Genomic DNA, 16207 nt, shown 5'->3' with positions numbered 1-16207 from the left:
TGATTGAGTGACCTACCTTTCGATTGATTGAATCCTACAAAATCAAGTTAGTACAGAATAATAGTTAAGATATGCATGAGCTAATTAGGGCAGTTAACTATCTGATCTTGATTTCAAAATCTGAGTTATATTCTTAGTTGGATCAACACCTAACTTTTTGCCCCTTTAAATAGGACACGTCCTCATTATCTTATTTTCAGAAGAACCTATCCACACCTTACTTGTCTTACCTTATTGCTAAAGATCTAGTCCATCTAACTTTTTTAAGCTTCCTCTACTTAACATCTGATCATTTAATCCACTAGGGCTTCCTTTGACTTGATATCTAGTCCTGCCGACCAACCAAGTTCGTCCTGCCAACTGTTTAGTTCCACTAATCCATCGAGGCTTTTAGTGTCTGGTGTCCACTCCACTTGATATGCTAAGACTTTGTTTGCCTAGTAGCTAATCCACCTAATTTACTAAGGCTTTCTTGTTAAGTAACCTACATACTTAACAAATACATTAGTTCACTAGGGCTTAATTTTAAACTCTTTGCCAATATTAAAACACATGTTCGATTTTGGTGCTTCTTACACCAACAACACTAACATTAAATTGATCAAATCTTTTGGTTAGAGCATCCATCATTACCGCAATAAGATCCACAATATTCACATCATACTTACATGTAGCTTTTATAAGATTACCTCTTTCATTTGTCCATTGGTTGTGATTTAATGCTACACTCTTAATTATGTCGTAGGCTTCATCCAATCTTTTATTCATTAAGGCATCTCCAACAATGGAGTCTAATAAAACCTTTATCGAGTATGTGATCCCTTTGTAATATGTGTGGATAATCAACCACCTTTCTAGTACATAATGTGGGCATTATTATAACAATCCCTTGAATCTATCTCATGCGTCGAACAACGATTCTCTTTTCTTTTATGCAAAACTTGTGATTTGGTTTCTAAAATGTGTTTTCTTGTTAGGAGGAAAAATATTTATTGAGAAATGTTGTTCCAGTTGGTCCCATGTGGTCATACATCTCTATGGAAGAGAATGCAACCAAGTTCTAGCTTTGTCTCTTAAAGAGAAAGAGAACAATCATAACCTAATAGCATTTACAGAAGTACCATTATGCTTTAGTGTTTTTCAAAATTCCAAGAATACCTCTAAATGTAGATTAGTATCATCTGTAGGTGTGCTTCCAAATTAGTGCAATTGAATCATCGAGAGTAGTGTAGGTTTCAGCTCAAAGTTATTAGTATCAATTGGCGGTCTTGTGATGTTAGATCTCAGTTCTCTTGTAGTCAGTGCAACATAGTCCTTTAAAGGTCTATTCTCATCAGTGTTGATTATTCTTAATCGACTTCTATCTGCCTTTGTAGGTTTCATCTTGCATGGGAAGTTCTTTTAGTCTCAAGATCCGTGTCTAGAATAACTTATCTTTTATCATATCTTTGTATACAAGAAAACCTATTCACCTACAAGGGGTAAAATAAAAAAAATAGTAGTAAAAAAATAGATTAACTAATTACAAAAAATACTAATATCAACAAAACATAGTCCTCAGTAATTACGCCAAAAACTTATTGAGTAATAAAATATTATCCTCTGAGACTATGTTGTTGAATACTAGCAATGCACAAAGTAGACTATATAGATGGAATCAAAGGCGAGGAAAAAGTTGTAATGAGAAACTAAATAAAATCAAATAGAAAACTGATTAGGAAACCAAATCTTGAGACAAATTATTGGATTTCGATTTCACCATAATGAGTATCAACAATTCCATCATGATCTCCTCTCTTGCAATGTTATAATTCTCTTGAAGGTGGATTATCTTTTGTAATTGATGTTTCCTCTCTAAATACAATGATGCATGTGTTTATCTTAATGCAACTCTTATTCTCATGATAGTTGAATTAGATTAAACCCTTTAAGATCTGTGATATCAATGTTACCCTCAAGAGAATTTAAACTATTGTCGTGATGAAAAACTCAAGTTCAATCTTATAGTTCCAAGACTAAGGTTCATCTATGAGTTCATCCCTTAATTTCTAAATCATGCAAACATGTTAAGCACACTAAGATTGGATCAAAGATATAATAACATTAACATGAGAAAGGGATCAAACTTCAATGTTGATATGCTATTGGACTACTTCCTCACCCTAGAATAAAGAAACTACTCTATAACGTTGAAGATACCATCCATTGACATTAATAATAGCATTCTACAATATCAAAATAAGGATCAAGAACATAGAAAACTTGATGTAGATGTTGTTGGCGTCTCTAGAAGATCTCTTCATATTCTCTGATGCTTAGAATTTCTTGGCTTCTTCAATGTTTTGAATATGACTTCCCTTTTGATCTTGTATCACAAGATTCTTCCAAAGTGCCGCTCTTTGTCCCTTTTTATAGTCCCCAAAATTCTAATATAATTTTCTAATAAAAAGGGTGCCACCATCAATTTACCCTAATGATTCACAGCTATGGAATGTTCCACAGGCTGGTTATGGATCATTCTACCTTGATTTTTCGCTTTACTCGATAGACGCCACGACCATGATAGCTACCACAAGTTGACCATGGTTCTTACTACTTGTTCCAATTGATGCTCCATAGGTTGATATGATTTTCTAGATGATCCAAGTGTGAAACTCTCCATGGGTACACCGTGGACCATTCTACCTTGTGTTTCCTCAAAATTTTCATCTCCAAGCATGCTCCAACGCTAAGATCTTCATTTTCTATCAATACAAAATACAAATTGAAGGCATTTAAACTAAAAAGATAAAATGAATGCAACTGCTAGAAGTTTACATAAAATATACTTATGTAATGCAGCAAATGTATTGATAGAAAAAATATGCATAATTCACACATCAATTAATAGAAATACTACTTATTTATCGAGTTATCCAAGTAGTAAGAGTTTGCTCTCTCTTGGCTCTATCTTGGGTTATAATTTAAGGTGACGTTTGGTTCTTTCTTAAGAATTGGAATGCGAATGAAAATTATAGTATTGTGGAATGAGAATAGATATGAGCATGAATATCACTCTTCAAAATAATGTTTGGTTAGTTGAATATTTTCTATTGAAATAAATCAAAATTTACTTTTTGATCCTTAGAGGAAAATAAAAGAAAAAATTAGATGTGAGAGAAAGTTGAATGTGAGAGAAAAATATGATGAGAGAGAAAGTGTGATCGAAGAGAAAATATAATGGGAAAGAATGAAGAGAAGGAAAGTGTGATGAGAAAAAAATGAGAAAAGAGAGTGTGATATAAGAGAGCATGATGAGGGATGATGAGAGAAAAAATATGACGAGAAAGAAAGTGTGAAGGGAGATAATGAAGAGAGAGAGAAAATGTGCTGAGAGAAAATGAGGAGAGAGTGTGTGATGAGAGATATTAAAGAGAGAGAAAGTATGATAAAAGAGAAAGTATGATGAGAAAAAATAAAGAAAGAGAGTGTGATGTGAGAGAATGCATGATGAGAGAGAAGATGAGGAGAAAGAAAGTGTGATGGGAGATAATGAAGAGGAAAAAGTGTGATGAGAGAAAATAAGGAGAGAGAGTGTACGATGAAAGAGATTGAGGAGAGAGAAAATATGATAAGAGAGAAATTGGTGGCAAAAGGTGACTACGTTTACTCATGATAAGAGAGAAATGTGATTATAGAATGAGGAGAGAGAAAGTGATATGAAAGAAAAATTGAACAGATATATTAAGAGTATTTTCGTCCAAAACTTAATTCTTATTCTCATTTCCATCAAAATCCAAGGGAGGAGGTGAGTTTCATCAATACCCAAGTTTTTGGATTTCATTCTAAAATTTTAATTCCATTTTCATCAATTAAACATAAAATTTAAGAATGAATTCATTCTTTCATTCTCAAACCCCTAAACCAACCACCGCTTAGCTCAATATCAAGTCTTCACCTAAGCTATGATGGTGCGAGCGAGTGGTTGGATCCTGACTTGTTTTAGTCTACTTGAGGTTGATCTTAATCAATTGAAGTCTTCAAATGACTCAAGACTCTACTAAACACGAGGTTTTAATGAATAAAATATAGCAACAATCGACTAGAGATTTGATCGAATCAATTGGAGGCTTGAACAATTGACTAAAAGGAATTTCAAATCTTGTGATGATATAACCATTGGATGCTCAACAATCGGTCAATCGCTTGTGCCCAAGGAGTCAATTTCAAGTGCTTGCAATCCCAATTGAAGGTTTCAATCAATAAAGTCCTTTGAGGATTCTCTTCTCGACTTTACATTTCATTTCTACTTAGGCTCCGTTTGATTTATAAGATAGGATTAATGGTGTTAAGAATTATTGGTGTGATAAAGAGTGTTTGATAGATAGATATAATTAATAGTATAGAAATTAATGATATAATAAATAATCATTGACTCTCCCAAAGAATTATTTATTACACCATTAATCTCAAAGATTGACATCGTGAAAGACTTACCCAATCACCTCTTGTGAAGGAATCATTTATAGTGAATTGAATAAGAGTGATCCATTCAATTAAAGTCCATCGCACTCGCTCCCCTCCCTCTCCAATATCGTCGTCTCCGCCTTCCAAATTCTTCTCCTCCTCCATGGGAACGGGCGCATCCAAGAACTCGGATAGCTCTCATGGCGGCCAGCTCTACGTCTCCCTCAAGATGGAGAACCTCAACGTCCGAGGCGACCTTATCCCCCACGTCTACGGCTCCCTTCCCATCACTGGATCCTGGGAACCCACCGAATCTGTTTGCTTTCTGTCTCTCTGCCTCTTCTCGTCCATTTCCCCCTTTTGATCTATTTCTGATGTTTCCCGTTGCTTGGCGCTTATCCCTTAGCTATCGATGGCGCGGGAGTCGGCCTCGATGTGGGTGCTCAGCTTCATCGTGCCTCCTAATCACGGTATGGATCAGTTCTTAGACCCTGATTGTGTACGTAGGTTTGTATATATTTTTTTCCTTGCATGTGTGGAAGATTATGGTTTACTGGCTATTGGTGGTCTGTAGAGACGTTAGACTTCAAATTTTTGTTGAAGCCCAAGTACAATGCGCGGCCGTGCATGGTGGAGGAAGGGCCAAGCCGGCAGTTCATTGGAGGGGCACTGCAGGAGGGGGATGCCCGGCCTGCGCTCTTCAATGTTGGCTTGGATGAAGAGGAGGTTCTTGAGTATAGGGTGTTCATCGAGGTTGACATTGTGTCCCCATTTGATCTTGCGGCAAGCTGGAGAGCTTATCTTGAAAATCTTCAACCATCAAGAGTGCGGGGGATTCCGGATGTCAGTATCAATGTGGCACCTGAAACGGGCATGGAGGTAGCTATGATAGAAACTCAATATAAGGCAGTTAATAAGCACACTATTGTAATTCACGGATAGTCCCATAGGAATGACAACCAAAATTATCCAGCACAGTTAACATGGCCTTGTGCAAATGGGGAGAAAAAGTACATAATGTAATTACTGTAATACCAAATCAATAAGACATGCCCAGAAAATTAAAGTTGATCTCTTGGTATTATCTTTAAGGTAACGTTTCATAGTGATACAACCTTAGAATGACAAAATTATTTAGTGGAAATAAATGTGGGGATGTTGAGTAAATTATCAGGTTAAACATTAGTTTATTTTAAGGGTGTTGCTAATCTTCCTCGAAGACATAATTCTAAAAACTTATTAATTTGATAGACATTCAATCCTTTGTAATGATTTTTTTTTTTCAAAGGCCTGTTAATGTGGTCTAGTTAGATCTTTTTCTTATTCTTGTGTAATGTGATTCTTGGTGCCTTGTGCTCTTTTTTAAGAGGTAGTTGAAATATATATTTGCTTCATGCTGGATTACCTTCTTTGAATATTCTTAACATCCCTAAATTTAAGAGTCCATTTGTGTTAAGGTACTTGGACATAGACATTAGCAACAAAATATTAATATTAAATATTTTGATGAAGGCTTTTTCAACTCCTTTCTAATAGCTTGTGAAATTATATCATGTAAATGCATGAGACTGCTTGATTCCATTTCCATCTATTTATTTTACTCCATTTCATAAACTCTTAATGCTTTCATTATCCTATGACTGTGTTATTATAGATAAAGAGCTCCTTTGTTATGTATCTGTTCAGGCACCCATTTTGGTCAAAGATGATGATAAGTTGGGGTCTCTTTTAAATTCTCATCTTCACCTATATAGGAAGCTGAACAAATTATGGAATAAACCTCTCTTCCCCATCCTTGCTTCGCTTCCCTTCTTATGCGAGATGACTTAGAGCAAGTTGAGTTTGGGGCAAGAAAATAATTATAATATAAAATATACATAATGATCTATAAAATATAAGTTGTAAACTAAAGGGGCAGGCTTGGTGGTGCGTGGCAAAAAATCTTATCCAACACCTGCTTCTCCCACATAATCTTGACAACTCCTTTGTGATGTATCTGATAAGACAACCCATTTTGGATTAAGTAGGGTGCGTTTTTAACATCTCATCTCCAAGTCCAACTATATACAAAGTGGGATAAATCCCCATCCTTGCCCTGCCTCCCTTCTTATTCAAATTAAGTATGGGGTGAGACAATAAAATATAATATAAAATATACATAATAAACTGTAGGGACAGACTTGGCGGTGCATGGGAAAAAATCTTATCCAACACCTGCCCCTCCCACATAATTGAATTATTATTTTTATTTCATTCCTTTCCCATTAACATAACAGGGCAAGATGAGACAACCTTAATCAGGGAAGACCCAGTCTTAATTGGGATGAGGTAAATTGTCATCCCTAATTTTTTAGAAGTGTTATATTTCCTTGTCTTATTAGGCATGCAATTGAAGATAAAATTTTGAGAAGTCATTAAGGATAGAAATTGAATGTTGAAGCTAGAATTGCTTCATGACTATAGTCCCACATGAATAATTATGGTCACCCATGACATCTATATGTTAAGAGGATGTCATTCTCAAATGACTAATCATTTTAGAATTAGATGACTCCTCTCCACTTCAACATAGTGTAAAATCCATTCACTCCTCAACTTTAATACATTTGATTTTTCTTTTGTTAAGGGGCTTTGGCCTAAGAATATCAAGGGGACCTCCTTAACACTCCCCTTCCCTTTTTCCTAAAGCAAACCATGGATGAGTTTCCATGTCAAGGGCCAATGATCCCACTATGGGAAGCTTTTCTCAAGCCAAAAACAAACATACAGGAGAAAAAAAAAATCCATAAACACATGAATTTCATCTCCAACTAAAACCAACCACTTGATCAATCTTATCTGTTGCCTTGTTGTCGTAAGAGAGCAATCCAGTTCAATTGAAAGGGCTATTCCTTTAAGCAAGACTCAAAGGGAGGATGATACTATTTAATGAAAGAAGCCTCCTAGTTTCTAAGATCGTCTAATCCTTCTTTAACAAATGGATCTAGTTACACAAATAAAGGACTCTTAGATAGCTTGGCGAGGTCAGAAGGCATTCTATAATATGGTTTATAATAAGGCATACTTTAATAATTTATGAGGATCTATCCAAATAGGCACAATCATATCATCAAATTTCTCTTCTATTAAACTTTCCTAGTGATGATGAGATCTCCTTTAGATCACTAGTATGTCTATTGAAGTTGTACACTTTGTAGGTTCCATATTGCAGTAATAGTATCAAGTCTTTAGAAATGGCTCGGTCTGGCCCATTCCTTGAAAGAGGCTTTTATAGGACCCTATCTACAATGTGTGCAGAGTCCATTAGAAAATGAAAAATAACCTTGGTCATGCTTAAATGCCAAGACGTTTCTGCCTAAGTGTCTTGACATTTTTAGATGGATAGGACTCCCTTGGCCTTTCACGTGATCTCAAAGTTTAGCTTGCACCTTTAAGTCATGGTGAGTGTGTGTGATGAAACATATTGTAGTTAGAATGCTCCATTCTCATAGTCCACGTGTGGAATATATAATATGTCAAGAGGGTTCTCTCCCAAATGACTTGTGATTTTGGGGTGGAGTGAGTTCCACCCACCCCACTTCAATAGTGAAAAATATAACATAAGGTTGTTATGTGAAGGATCCTGAATGCTAATGCTTCACCTAAAATTGTATTTTGATTATTTCAACTGCTTGAAACAATTTTCAGATAGACATCTTATGAAGCCTTCTTGCCCAATTGCATAATTAGAAGTTTACATACTTTCACTTGGATTGCTTCAATTTTTATAATCTATGTAGCTACAATTTCTTACTGGGCATATCCTCTCTCAAATTTAATCTTATCATTCTCATACTTATTTTTTCTGCTTACATAAAAATATCCTTACTGTAGATATAGTTTCTGCTTAAATAAAAATATCCTTGCTGTAGCTGTTTAATTGATGAAATTTCACATCGATCCACACTTCTTGGCAGAATAGTTCAGGATCTACTTTGGAGCTTGATTTAGAACACTATGTTGTTCCGGCACCATCTTCCATTGCTGGTGCTCTTTATGCAGCTAACTTGGCAGAGACACCAAGATCATTGCTAGGGACTGGGGATTTCTCTAAAATTGATGCCTCAACTGGTGGTTCATATGGCACAAGTAGAGCTGGTGACTGTTCTAATAGCTGCAAGGTACTTACTTGATAAGGTCATTGGACACATAAAAGCATAGTTAATTTCTGGCTTGTAGATATATGTGCAGAGCTTGTAATAGGCAAAAAAGGAAACATTTTTAGAACTGATAAGTATGCCCTGTTTAGTTTTTGTTATCTAGCTACTAGTTTTTTGATGATATTTACCAATTTTATTTTCCTTTGCATCAATCTTTTCCCTATTTTCAACCTTTCCAAACTTTTATATTTTTTCACTTGTGATATTATGCATGATTTTATTCTATTCTATAACTTGTTTTCAATCTTTATTACTAGTTTAAATTTATTCTATACTATCATTTTGTTTCATTTACTCAGGACATGGATGCTGTTGTCTCAGATCCTTGCAAACTTCTCTCAGTTCCTGGTTTTGACTCAAAATCAGTTGGCACATTCTCACCAGTTCCCAAGCAAGAGAGTCAGAAAGGACTCTTTGTTGATAGAGGTGTCGGCTCACCTAGACTTATTAAATCAGCTGGTGCAGGGATATTCACATTTGATCGCAAATTGGACTGTGAAACAAAGGTTTGTTCAAACCAAAAGGATCCTTTGCTCACCTTGTACTTTTTAATTTTGTTCATTATTGGCTTGTGTGCTTCTCTAGTATATCTTTATTTCAGTTTGAAAATTGATGTAGGATCAAAACTTTTTATTTGTATTCACAGTAGTTATACCATTCATTTCTTGGTTCCGGGTTATAATTTCTAAGTCTTTTAGAAATCAAAATAGCCATATGACATGTGGGCTCTAACCACAAGGTCTCCAGCAATAGCTTGTTATATTCTCAACAAACTAACATGGATTTCAAGATGCAAATTTTGATAATTTTAGATTGCATTCTATGAATAGGGTACCTAAAACTAGTCACTGCCATGCAGTTGTGATAAAAGTCTAAAGATGGATTACCATGTGTAAATAACAAAACACATATTAGGTGGGATATTTTCCCAGATATCTTTAAATATTCCATCAGACAGTGTTCTATTAGAGTTGGCCATAGGCAAGGGTCAAGTTTGAAGGAAAAAATGACCTGACCTGACCTGACTCCTGAATATTTTGGGGTCAGGGAAATAAAATGTGAACTCGGACCATGTCCTGAACTTTTGCAATTATGACAATGTACTGATGGGATTTGGGTTTGGCTGTATTTCAATTTTCCTCCTATTAGATTATGGAACAATGTTTGAAGTGCCGTTAAGTGCCGTTCCGTGCCGCCCGGCACGGACGGTTTTTACCGTTCCACCGGGCGGCCGAAACCGGCACAGGAGGCGTCCCCGTCTCGGCGGCGCCGGAGGAGACAAGGGACGCCTCCTTCGGAGCTGGAGGAGACGCGGGACGCCTCTGGCGGCGTCCCGCGGCACCTTCGGCACCGAAAGCGTCGCGCGCGACGCCTTCTGCACGTGACGCCTTCGGCGTGCAGAAGGCGCCGCGTGACGCCTTCTGCTGCGGCGCCGAAAGCGTCCGGCAGGGTCGTCGGACGCTTCCGGTGACCCTTCCGGCGCCGCCGGAGGCGTTCGGCGACGCTTCCAGCTTCGCTGGACGCGTCCGCGAGATCGATCGCGCGCGGTCGCGATCTCGCGTACGCTACTGCGTTTTTTTTTTTTTTTTCTGTTTTTAGTAATTATTTATTTTATTTTATTAATTTAAACAATTCCTAAGGAGGATGGGTAGAGCATGTGTGATATTCCGAAGAGGCTTTTATAAACCTAGTTAAATTATCCTAATAAAATATATAAAAAATATATTTAAAATTAAAATAAATTAATTAATATACTGAAAAAATAATATTTTAAATTTCAAAATTTTTTAAAAATATATAATAATTCTTATTTATATTCTAATATATTTTTATTATTTTAAATTTCATTTAAATTTTTTAAAAAATGTAAAAAAATTCTAATAAATTATATTTATATTCTGATTTTTTTAAAAAAATTTTTTACTTGATATTTTTTACTATTTAAAATATATATTATTTAATTAATAATTAATTAAATGAATAAATAGTTAATTTATATAATTATTATTAATATAAAATAATATCTTGTATTAATTATTATTATTATTATTATTATTATTATTATTATTATAGACACTTCCATTTTAATTTGAATTATTGATATATCAATTCTATTTAAATAAAATTATTTTTAATTATTTTTTCTAACAATATTAAATTATTCAATAATTGAGAACTTATAATAAATCAATATATAACTTATTTTTATATACACAATAAACATATTTATCTTATCATTATTATAGATAAATAAAAAATACCGAAACTATATCGGCACGGCACGATACGATACCGAAACCGTATCGTTCCGGCCTGAGACCGAAACCTCGGCACGGGTCGAAATTTTAAACCATGTTATGGAATATTTCATCTGACAGTTCAGGGCTATGATGTTCTGCAGAAAGGGGTTCTTGTACTTGCAGCACATATGTCTAGGTGGTGAACTTTGATAATGTTAAATTGCATAAAAAAAAATGGCATCAAGCACGTTATTTTGTTTCTGTGGATGTGGCTAATAATGTTACTGTATGATATTATGATGCACATTTATGTAGTAGAGGTCAGTGCTAGATTATGATACACATTTATGCAATAAAAACAACATATTATTTGGTTATTTTTCTTGATTATTATCTAATTATGTCAACAATCAGTTTTTCTACAAGGATTCACTTGTACCAATTTTTGTTTCTCTGGCCCACTAGCAGTCCTGATTGTGCTGCAGATAGTGATTGTATTTCTTTTCACTGATATTAGAAGGGCATGCCGGCAGCAGCTGGAGCAGTTGCAGCTGCAGCAATAGCTGATCAGATGCTAGGGCCAAAGGAGGATAGTAGGCTGGCCATTGTGCTGGTAACAAAATGACTCCTTTGGAAATATTGGCTACACTTTGTATGTTGCTTCATGTAACTTTGTTGTTTAATACTATGAAACCAAAAACCATTGCTGAATTTTGAGAAATGCAAACAAAAATTGACATTTGAAGCTATATTTGTCTTTTTGACTTCTTTGGAACTGGTTCAATACATCACTTTTTGACATGGGAAGTCTAAGCGCTAGTTTAATTTAGTTCTAGCTATTCATCATATACCCCATGTGTGTCTCATCCTGTTTGATATTTGGTTAACAAGCTTGTTTTTCTGTTCTACTTTATCATCTTATGATCATATAGGTTGGTTTGCCAGCCCGAGGAAAGACCTTCACAGCAGCCAAGCTTACCAGGTATTTGAGATGGTTAGGTCATGAAACAAAGCATTTCAATGTTGGGAAGGTGAAGACTGGATTTTCTTTGTTTTGCTAACATGACTAAATCAAATTTGTTTACATGATTTGTTCCTTGTGTAACACTAAATTATTTTTCTTCTGCATGTACCTTGGCTGACAGTATCGTCGCCTTAAGCTTGGTACAAATCAGGTATTGTAGGCAACTTATTCTTTTTTATTATGTGTTGGAGTCATTTGTCACATGCATGTCAAGTTTACATTTCACCAGTTTTACTCCATGTAAACCTGGCTTTCAGTATATATTTTTTATTTGGAGGATTGAATGTAAAAATGCCTTTGGCAAGTAAGCACTTGCTTCTGTATTCTAATTGTAATTATAGGTTGTAATACTTCCCATAGAGGCTGGCTCTTTGTCTAGTTCTAAAGCTTTATTTAAATTTTTATTGTCCAAAATATATCCTAGTTTGCTTCTTAGTGTCGTGGATCCCTAATATCAATCTTGAAATTGGTTGATGGGTTCATGAGCATAATTTCCAATGCTAGGCCATGCTGGTTTGCACGATTAAAATTTATCGTTCTTCTCATCAACCGACATGCAAGATGATTTCGACATTGGCAGCATGTGATAGAATGATGAAATAGAGAGGGAGTGTATTAGAATGGTGAAAAAAAAGGGAGAGAAGAGAGACTGAGGGAGAAAAGGGAGGAGAGGGGAGAAGGAGAATGCATAAGTGGCAGTAGGAAGAGAGGGAGATAAGGGAGAAGAAGATGAGTACCAAACTGGCAACAATGTTGGATGAGAGTGTGTATCAGATGTGGGTGGGTGGTGGGTGAGGAATCGAGGAAGAGAGTAGCATGGGGAGAGAAAATAATTCACAACATTTTAATAATACCATTAACCTAATTATATATAATTGAACTATGATTTGAAATTTTGTACCGTGCTGAGCGAAACGGTCAAAAAGTATCATTTCAATAAATCATATATCATTCGACACCAAGGTTCAAAATCTCAAGCTTTGCTAGAGTTTCGGTCTTTGGCTTGAAATATAAAAAGGGCTGCCTAGTGCACGAAACTCCCGCCTAGGGATGTAATCGAGCCGAGCTTGAGCTTTATTTAACGAATATATTCATGGCTCACGAGCTTATTTGAGCTTTTATTGAGCCTAAACGAGCTTAATAAATATAAATTATAAATTTAAATATTCATTAAAAACTAAACGATATATTTAGAGAAAATTATAATATTCTTATTAAAATTTATAATTTTATTCTAATAAATAAATTTAATATATATGTTTCATAAAAGAAGGGGAGCCTTGGCGTAACGGTAAAGTTGTTGCCATATGACCAAAAGGTCACGGGTTCGAATCCTGGAAACAACCTCTTGCAAAAAGCAGGGTAAGGTTGCGTACAATGGATCCTTCCCCGGGACCCCGCACGGCGGGAGCTTCGTGCACCAGACTGTCCTTTTTTTTATATATGTTTCATAAGTAGAGTGTAAAATCTATAAATTCAATATCAAAACTATTATTTTTTTATTTAAAAGTTGATTTATGAGTGTAACGAACATGTTCATAAGCTAACGAGCCGAATATTGTGAAGCTTGAGCTTGGTTTATTTATCTTAATGAGGTTCATTAAACGAGCTCAAACGAGCTTTTATCGAATTGAGTTTCGAATAGCTCATGAGCGGCTTGGTTCATTTACACCCCTACTCCCGTCATGCGGGGTCCCGGGAAAGGATCCGTACGCAACCTTACCCTGTTTTTTGCAAGAGGCTGTTCTCAAGATTCAAACCCATGACCTTTTTGTCACAAAGCAACAACTTTACTGTTGCCCCAACAACTTTGACTTGAAATATATTGTTCCAATATCTTGCCTAGGCCTGTAAATAAACCAAGTGTTCGTGGACAAGTTTGGTGTTCGGCTTGGTAAGAGCTTGTTTATGTTCGTTCAATATACATAAGATTAATTAAATAAACAAGCTTGAACAACTCGTTAAGCTAAACAAACAAGCTTGAACACATATGTGTTCAGCTCGTTAACGTTCGTGAATAATATTCACGAACCATATTCATTAATAAAACTCTTTTCAATATGCTAAATAAACAATAAAATAAATTATCAAGCTCAATAACCAATCAAACATCTAAAAGTTTCAAACAATCAAACAAGCTTGAATTGAGAGTTTGATAACATCTAAATGAACCAAGCTTGAACTAAGCTCAAGCCAAGCTTGAACCAAGCTCAAGCCAAACTTGAATTGAGAGCTTGATAACATCTAAACGAACCAAGCTCACTCCAAGCTTCAAACAAGCTCAAGCTCATAAAAAATAAACCAAGCCAACCTTGAACACTCATTTCAAAAGCTTGGTTCATTTTAAGTTTGGCTCGGCTCGACTTGGTTACTTTATCAAACAAACTTGAACACCCCAAAGCTGGGCTCGGCTCGGCTTGTTTACATCCTTAATCTTGCCGATGTTTTGATCTATGGGCCGGTGACAAATTGGAGGTTGAAGGAAGAAGGAGATGAAGCAAAGAAAGGAACTGTCTCTACTAAGTGGTATTGAGTTTCGGTAAAATTTATTGAAATAATATATTTCGATCATTTCGCATGGCATGATACAAGTTCTAAAGTCACTCCTTATACTTTATCTCATTTTTTAGTTTCATCCATTGCTGACATTATGCATCGAAACACCAGCATGATACCGAAAGAGTATCGTTCTGGTCAAAGATTGAAACTTTGGTACGACTTGAGATTTTGAATTTTGGATTGAACCATTTATAAGATTTTGAATTTTGGATTGAACCATCCTATAAATATCAACTTGGTTTGGTTATAAATTGGTCAAGATAAATTCAAATCGAGCTCACTTTGAACTCATTTTATTCTAATTTTCATTTCTACTTGGGCTCCACCTAGGATTAAACTATTCACTCAACCCCAAAACTCGAAATATTGATTCAATTTAGCTTAATTAGTCACTAAAAAGTTTTTAAAAAACTTTAGAATCTAAAAATCTAAATGCAATCAAGAAAACTAGGATTCCACAAGATTATTCTGAGTAGAAGATTATTGCTTGTTTGTCTTCTCTCATCTTTGGTTCGATTGTTATGAAACAACTAGAGTTGAACACGAATGATAATTTGATTAAATGAAAACTTATTTGATTAAGTTAAAAAATAATTTATTTATTTTTCTTTCACTAATTTTAATTTATTTCATGGGAATATAATTGAAGATACGTGCTCGCCATAGGTGTTCATTGAAAATATCAAATTATTCTTTTTTAAATTTATCCTCAATTTGAAAGTATAGAACATTTTCAATATCACATTTGATTTTATTGAAAAAAAAATCTTAAATCCAAAATTTTTAAATTTGATCAGATTGAATTCAAGTTGAATTTCATATTTTTCATATTTTTAAATTTTATACTTATAAATTTAATAAAATTTAAAATATAGTTTAATCCTAAAATATAATATTTTACATCTAAAATTTGAAAAAATCTTATATTTCTTCATTTTTCTACCACTCTAGTAATAGCAGATATTTAAAAGAAACAAAACTAAAATAAAAAAAAAACAATGGAATTTTGAATTATTTTCATTTCATCTAAGACAAAATACAAGGAAAATGATATTTAATGATCAAATTTATTATCAAATATTCATAAATAAATTTTAAACACAATTAAATATACTCATGAAAATATATTTATTTCAAATAAAGTTACATCCTTACCAAATTTGGAATTGCTCCAATGTTGTAGAATCTTAAAGCAAAAGATGCCCCAAATTATTGAAGACAAGGGAAAGTCTCATTTTCTCCATCCTTATTCTAATATTCTACTGGCAAAAGTTAATATAGTATAATTATAAATCATTGAAACAGAAGAAATATACAGGATACAAATGAGGGAATCTAAAAATTAAAACTTAATTAGTTACCATCATATTCAAGTCCAAAGACCTAGGTGATTAAATTAACAAATATAAATAGAGGTGAAAACATGTATTAACAATCTAATTTATTATTCAAATAATAATTTATTACAATAATAAGTAAAGAAACTATAGTGACACTGCACAATACGCTATTGAAACTGTATCGTTATGGTTTGAGATCAAAATTTTGGCACAACTTGAATGTTTTTTTTTTTTAGATTTTGTTCTTATGAGATTTTTTTGTGGCTTTACTCCAAGTTTGGTATTTGCGATCTACTTTTTTACAAGGTAACTAGTGAAAACAAATGGATAGCAGAAGTCATAACCAAAGAAACTAGCTATTTGGACCATGTTGCAATTCTCCTTCCCAAATTTAAAATT

The 16207-nt window shown here is 34.4% G+C and overlaps 1 protein-coding gene and 1 non-coding gene across 6 annotated transcripts in view; both read left to right on the top strand.

The window, feature by feature from the left end:
* Positions 1–856: 856 nt before the first annotated feature.
* On the top strand, positions 857–962 carry LOC121983489. The gene has a single exon (XR_006112539.1). It is a non-coding gene; the product is annotated as a small nucleolar RNA R71 (small nucleolar RNA).
* Positions 963–4517: 3555 nt separating this feature from the next.
* Positions 4518–16207, top strand: part of LOC121981473 (6-phosphofructo-2-kinase/fructose-2,6-bisphosphatase-like) — a 56286-nt gene continuing 44596 nt past the window's right edge. Inside the window, exons 1-8 of one of the 5 annotated variants that reach the window (XR_006111820.1) lie at positions 4518–4762; positions 4853–4916; positions 5021–5325; positions 8403–8606; positions 8945–9151; positions 11403–11498; positions 11818–11916; positions 12031–12060. Coding sequence is in view for 4 of the 5 variants with exons in the window: in XM_042534003.1 (XP_042389937.1) it covers positions 4610–4762; positions 4853–4916; positions 5021–5325; positions 8403–8606; positions 8945–9151; positions 11403–11498; positions 11818–11916; positions 12031–12060 (1158 nt within the window). In the remaining variant the exon portion in view is untranslated. Of the gene's footprint in view, positions 4917–5020; positions 5326–8402; positions 8607–8944; positions 9152–11402; positions 11499–11817; positions 11917–12030; positions 12061–16207 lie in introns of all 5 variants that reach the window. The other 4 variants (XM_042534003.1, XM_042534004.1, XM_042534007.1 and 1 more) reach the window with 4 other exon arrangements.

Source organism: Zingiber officinale, chromosome 5A (assembly GCF_018446385.1).
Source record: "Zingiber officinale cultivar Zhangliang chromosome 5A, Zo_v1.1, whole genome shotgun sequence".
Classification (NCBI taxonomy): domain Eukaryota; kingdom Viridiplantae; phylum Streptophyta; class Magnoliopsida; order Zingiberales; family Zingiberaceae; genus Zingiber; species Zingiber officinale.
This window is presented reverse-complemented; position numbering and strand designations above follow the sequence as displayed.